General features: G+C 55.5%; 1 protein-coding gene across 1 annotated transcript in view; it reads right to left on the bottom strand.

Moving 5' to 3' along the window:
- Nucleotides 1–2,216: 2,216 nt before the first annotated feature.
- Nucleotides 2,217–6,388, bottom strand: part of LOC104491614 (von Willebrand factor A domain-containing protein 1-like) — a 14,689-nt gene continuing 10,517 nt past the window's right edge. Inside the window, exons 3-6 of the mRNA XM_010134064.1 lie at nt 4,791–5,069; nt 3,873–4,145; nt 2,876–3,145; nt 2,217–2,257 (exon numbers count right to left, since the gene is read on the bottom strand). Coding sequence (XP_010132366.1) covers nt 2,217–2,257; nt 2,876–3,145; nt 3,873–4,145; nt 4,791–5,069 — 863 coding nt within the window. The remainder of the gene's footprint in view (nt 2,258–2,875; nt 3,146–3,872; nt 4,146–4,790; nt 5,070–6,388) is intronic.

The following is a 6,388-nucleotide window of genomic DNA, read 5'->3' as shown; positions in this document are numbered from 1 at the left end:
AGGCGGGCGCAGCCCCGGGCGGGCGGTGCTGTCACCCCGCACCGCGATGCGGTGTCACGCCCGTCATACCCGCACGGAGGAGAGGCTTAAACAGCCCCAGCAGTCGTTAGGCTTCCGTTGGGAATAAAAGTTTAGCTGAAGGCACCTGCCCCGCGCCGAACTCCGGCCGTGCCGGGGTTTACCGGGCGTTCAGCTCTGGCTCCTGGCGAACCGATCCTTGCTGAAGCCAGGAGGCGATCGAGACAGAGATGCTTCTGTATTTCTGACACTTTTTCTGGGTGGCGGGGGTGAAGTTGCTCGTGAACCAGCCCGTGGTGTCGGGGCGGGACGGTGGCGTTCCCACCCGTCAGAGCTGCGCTGAGCGCCGGTCCTCCAGCCCTGCCTCTCCCCGGACCAACGGCTGTGCCCCCCCCGCCGCCAAGAACGAGGCATCACCCAGCAGCTCTTGTACTGTGTGTTTAATTGTCTTCAGAAGGATGGGTTACAGCGGCGGGTGTTAGTAAACTATGCCGGGAGTTGTGCAAAATTAAAGGTCCTACAGTAAGAATGAACGAGATTATCTTATTGCATGAGAGATTCCAGAGGCTTTAGCTTCCCCTCAGCACCGCATCTCCCCTAAGACCAATCAGTCACAAACGCACATTCCCAAGGAGAGCAGGAATCACACAAACCTCCCAGCGGAGTTAATGACTGAGTGTCCTCCCGCCAGCCCAAGGCAAACCCCCCAAACCCAGACAGGACGAACCCGGCACTTGGCAGACGCGCTTGGTGACAAAGTTCCTCTTGGCTTCCAAAGCAGCTCCTTTTAGAAGCCCGTAAGCAGAGCTGAGGGTTTGCAGGATGGAGCGATGCTGCACAGGCGGTCTCCAAAGCGCAGCACAGCTTTCAAAAAGCAGTTCCACGTGTAGGGCAGACAAGTGATAAATTTGAGCTAGAGGAAGCGTTTTGAGGGAAGGTGCTCCCGCTGATGCTGGGGCTAGTTACCTGTGGAGTACATACATTTCTTTACAGCCCTAAGCCCTGAATTTTGGAACCAGGTTGCTTCAATGATTTTGTCATTAGGCATTAGAATTGTCGTTTGGGTTTTTTTTTTTCCCCAGCTCCCCGTTTCAAAGAGTAGCTTGGGGACAGCAAATTCAAGCCTGGGGCCAAAGGGAAAGAATCAGATTTACTCTTCTCTCCCAAAACTCTGTTTTTTAAGTGTAGCTGAAGTTTAGCACTGGGTGGAAGCCCAGGACAAGCCACCACAGACGTGCTCGGTGTTATCAGAATGCGGAGATAGAGCCTGGAATGATAGTGCTGGAGTCGCTGCCCATGAACAGGGTCGTTCATCTCCAGGCAGCTGCTCGGGCAGCAGGGCTCACACCCAGAGCTGTTAAATGGGAGTGTGCCGCTGAGGTCATGGTCAGGCGTGTTCTCAGAGCTCACCGACCGAGCTCCGCCATAAACCAAAGACCATCTGGGAACACTAAACTGTCCTTGCACTTTATAAAGGGCAGGCTGTCTGCCAGAAAGCGTCTCCGTGCCCTGGCCCCTGTTGAGTGGGTTAACAACCTCTTTTCTTCCTCTTCTCAGAAATCCTGTTGGCTTTGACCCGATCTCCTCTGCATACTGCACATTCTTCTTTCTCCTCGTGCTTTTCCCTCCCTGAGATGCTACTTTTGGGATGCCTAATTGGAGCTACCTGTGGGGTACACTGGATGAGTTGGAGGGGAGCTGCTCTTTGTCACTCCCACTGGCTGCTGAGAGCGGGAATGGATTTGGCCCCCTGTAACCTTTGAGTGCAGGTGCCCAGAAGGAAAAGCCAGGGCAGTAAACAGTTGAGTCTTGAACGTGCTCATAAGCTGCAAAAATAAAACTGTGTCAACATTTAATAAATAGAGAACAGGCAGTAAGCAAATAACAGAGAGGATCCATCACTCCACCTTTTGTTTGTTATTTGTCAGGCAGATTTATATGAAAGAAGGGACAGCTTTGGGGTCTATTAGTCAGATTGGCTGTTTCATCCGGCCAAGCCAAACCTTTAAGCTTTGGGAGAGGACTGAGGGCTTGGGAAAGGCTGAGGACAGCCTCTAGGCTTGACAGCCAGGACACCTGAACGGACAGTGCAGGCTGGGAGAATTTCCAGCTTCCTCCCCTGACCCCTCCTTTCTGTCCAAGTCTTTGTCCAAGCAAGATTCCTTGCTGTGCCGGGAATCAGTTCACTCCAGAGTCTGTCACGCTCGCTCTCTGTGTCTATATGCTGGGGCCTCTGTAGCTGGGAAGAACAGAAGAAACATCGTGTCAGCTTTATCCACCCACTCTCCAGATTCAGCCTGGTCAGAGATCTCATCCCTGAGGTCATCTTCGCTATCACGCCTGCACTGTCACACAGCTGCTTTTTAGCTCTTACTTCACTTCAGCCTATCAAGAATCCCTTGGTGTTTCCTGGCAGTGGGTGGCTCCTGGGCAGTGGAAGGGGGACAGCAGATGCGTTGTGCCTTAGTGGCTGTGTCAGTAGTTGGCCTGTCCCTGCACCTGGAAAAGTGAAGGGTTGCCAGGAGTTTGAACGACTTTTAACCATCGCTTCCAGTGCCCATGCCAGCTTTCCAGCAGCTTTGCCACCCACAAACCGTTACACGACTGTCTCCTCCGCACTCTTCTCCTGGCTGCAAATCTAACGCCACTGGGAGGAGTATTGCTCTGAAAAACAGGGGGAAGCCCAGCTTTGGACAAGACCTTTGGGGCTGGTAGCTGTGCGGAGCCCCGCTGGCAGCTAGCTGATGAGCACGGCCAGCAGGACCCCTCTGTGTTGGATCTCCAGCCCCCCAGTGCCCTTCAGGACACTGTCCCTTGGCTCCGGCGCCCCAGTGCCCTGCCTGGCGCCCCAGCTCACCTGGCTGCATGTGCACCACGCGGCACAGCCCCCGGCCGGGCTGCGTCTTGTACACGGGCTTCACGCACACTTTGTTCGTGGTGCCCGCGGCCAGGTCCGTGAGGAGCACGCTGTGGATCTGCGGCGAAACGCTGATGACAGAGGAAGGGCCGCTTTGCCGACGGCATCTGACTCTGTAACCGAGGACTTTCCCATCGGCAGAGTCCCAGGAGGCTTTCAGGGTGTTGGGGCCCATGTCTTCAAAGCGAAGGTGCCTCACCTTGGAGCCCTCTGGAGAAAGAGGATTCGTGTTACTGTGGGCCATCTGTACGGGGCAGTCCTTCCCCGCCGGCCCCTGCTCCTCCCGAGGGAGCTGCCGGCAAGGGTTTGCCAGCCAGCCTGCTCCTTCCCTGCTGTGGAGACAGCAGCCCTCGGTCTGCGTCCCTGCCCTGCAGGAGCTCAGCCGGATTAGTCTGTAACTTTGTCCTGTTGTTGTCACTGTCCGGCACTGGCTGCCCCCCTCCCTCACCCCCAGCTGCCGTCATCCTCTGAGCTCCTCGCTCTTCAGTCCTGCTAAGAGCTGGATTTTGCCCGCTGCGGTATCTTTACAGGTACCTCTTCAGAGCAGAAGATTCTGCTGATGAATTTTCCACCCCTCTGATGCTAAATCACACCTGGGGAGACTGGAGGCAAAGGCAGTTTTCCTTCTTTTTTAGGGAGGTTCAGGCAGCTCCCATCTGATGTGCTGGTGACTGCACCAGCAGCTCGGTGGTACACACCCTGCGGCCGCAGCCATGCTGCGCGTGTCCGATTGTCTTTCAGACCTACGTACCATCCACCTGCTACATCCCTAAGGCACATCACGTGCTGCATCGGCTGCAGCTTTCCCCTTCTCTCCCTGCTCCCCAGTAACTGAGCCGTGTTCTCCGCCATCACCTGGAGGCGGACGGTCTGTGCGAAGGCACTTTCAGAGCCTGCCTGTGCCGGCGCGTTCCCTGCCGGAGCGCTGCTCACTCACCCTCCTGTGTGCACGCCTTAGCTGACAGCGATTTCTCCTTTCCCGACCTGTAGACTGCAGTCACTGTCACTAAGTAGGTTGTGTTGGGTGCCAGGTTGTCCACCACGGTGCTGTTGTGCTTGCCATCCACCTCCAGCAGCTTCACCGAGTTGCCGGGGAGCGGTCCGTACAGGATCTGATAGCCCCTCACGCTCTCCAGTGTAGGAGCCCAGCTAACGTGGAAGCTGTGTGGCCCAGACTCCGAGATGAGAACCTGAGCCGGGCTTATTTCCTCTGAAAGCAACGGAAAAGATGGGAATGAGTATGTCATTCACGGCAGAGAAGCATAATCAACCTGCACTGTACGTGGCTTCCAGAAGCTGGAAGAAAATCCATCTAGCAAGTGGATGTTGATAGTGATCCGAGTCAGACTACCTCAGCCCAGCCCCAAGAAAATGATTTCTCTACCTGTGCAGCATAAAGCAGGCAAAACTACTCGGCCAAAACTGTTCTTGCACACAGAAAAATAATATCGGAGGCAAGTTCATCTGGGCTTTGTCCCCCCCACTCAGATTTTCAGCGTGCCGCTCTTCTGCACGTTGCCATCCAGCATGAATCTGAGTTATTCTTCTGGCCCAGATGACTAGCCTGCAGAGAGGGGCTGGCTGCTGCCCTGAGCACTCGCCTTCTCCTTCCCTCTAACCCAGGGAGTCCCCATCAGCCGAGGCACTGCCCGGACACGCAGCATGCGCCTGCTTCAGGAGCGTCGCTCTCCCCTCGCTGAACCTGCAGCCTCGGGTAGGAGACCTCAGGGAGGGATCACCTGGCTCCCATAGCGGCTGCTCAAGCTACAAATGTCCAGATTTCCCTTTGGCAGGAACCCACACGTAAAGCAGCTCATTGTCACCCCCTTGGTGGTGACAACTGTGCCCATTTTACCTGCCAGCGTAGTAACCCGTGTTGTCTGGGGAGGGAAGTAGTGGACGTTGGATTCCGGAATGAGTGCCACCTCGTAAGTAGTTTCTGGTGCAAGGTTGCTTAGCACGAGGCTCGTGTGAGCCCCGGACACTTGCTTTGTCCTCTTCCTTGCTAGATCATCTATTGGGGCGTACTCCAGGGTGTAGTAATCGGTTTCCTGGGAGAGGAGCTTGGGCCACGTCAGACGGAAGCTGCTTGAGGTGATTTCTACTGCATGGAGCCGATTCGCTTGGATAACATCTGGAAGAGAAACGGGAGCAAGAAACCACTAGTGACACCAACACACGCAGAACGTGGCGCATCGAAACCACGCAGGTCCTTGCGCTGGATGACTGGTGAAGTCACCTAGGTGCAGCTGGTGATCTGCTGTGGCAGAGAGGTCTGGCACAGCAGGAACATGCCCCTGCCCACCTGAGCCTCTCTTGAAGGACCAGGAATACATCTGGAGCAGTCCAGCAGGTTCTGCCTGAGGGATGTGTGGGAGTTACCATGCCTGACCAAACAGGCAGCTTCCCTCCCTCAGCAAGACGTTACCACGTACCCACCATGGCAAGCAGCACTGGCACTGCCTGTGACAAAGCTGGAGACGGAATTTGGGCGTCCAGGTTCTGAAACTCCCGTGGTCAGCTCATCCTGAGCTCCCTGTGGAAATCACCTGCGAGTGAATCTAAACCACAAAATGTTGTTGTGCATGAGAAACAGCCCAGAGTGCGATGAAAAACATTTCTCTCTGCCTGCACCCGGTGGCCAGCAGAAAGGGGCAGCACCAGGGGACCGTCCAGCATTCGCTGAGGCAGCTGATTCACCCCTGCTGAAGTCACTCCCTGCAGCGCTTGACAGAGCTCATTGTTCGGTGACATTCAACATTCAGAGCCGCTCTTGTGCCATCTCGCCTCTCTGCCTCTGCACAGAGGCTTGTCTTCAAGGCTTGTGCTACCTCTGAGTTCTAGACCCCAAATGCCACACACAAATACCTCTTCTGACGCTCTGCAGTTCCCCCAGCTTCCTCCACTTGACCCCTCTGACACGCGTGGTCTCCTGAGCCCATCCTGGGCAGAATTCCGCTGGTCTCTGACCTTCAGAGGGGTGGGAACACACAGCACTGTTTCTAGCTCCAGGGAAGTGGCATATGAAGACATAAAAATGCCTTTTTTTTTTTTAAGGGTTTTTAGAAGCATTCTGAGCCTTAAAGAAGTGCATTTGCTCTGCACAGCGTCGCTCCTGAAGCCTGATGACAGCAGCCTCCAGCTCAAGCCTAAGTACTCTCAGATGTAAGCGGCTGCCCATTACTCAGAGGTAAAGGGAGGCAGAGAAGTCTGCCCAGACCTGCAGGAGAAATGGGGGGAGCCTTGAGCTCTCAGACTTGTCCTTTCATGGGAGACTGTCAGCTCTCCTCCTGCGAGCTGCTCCGAGCCCCTGCCAACTTCCCCGTAGCAAATAAAGCAGCCTCAGATTTTCCTCTGAGCTGTTCTTTGGCTCTCCCAGGCAGGCAGGAACATTTTCCCTCCCAGTGCCCTGCCTGGTGCCAGCCAGCAGCGCTCCACCCGCCCGGGGCTGGC

Source organism: Buceros rhinoceros, unplaced genomic scaffold, assembly GCF_000710305.1.
Source record: "Buceros rhinoceros silvestris isolate BGI_N320 unplaced genomic scaffold, ASM71030v1 scaffold6654, whole genome shotgun sequence".
In the NCBI taxonomy this organism is placed as follows: domain Eukaryota; kingdom Metazoa; phylum Chordata; class Aves; order Bucerotiformes; family Bucerotidae; genus Buceros; species Buceros rhinoceros.
This window is presented reverse-complemented; position numbering and strand designations above follow the sequence as displayed.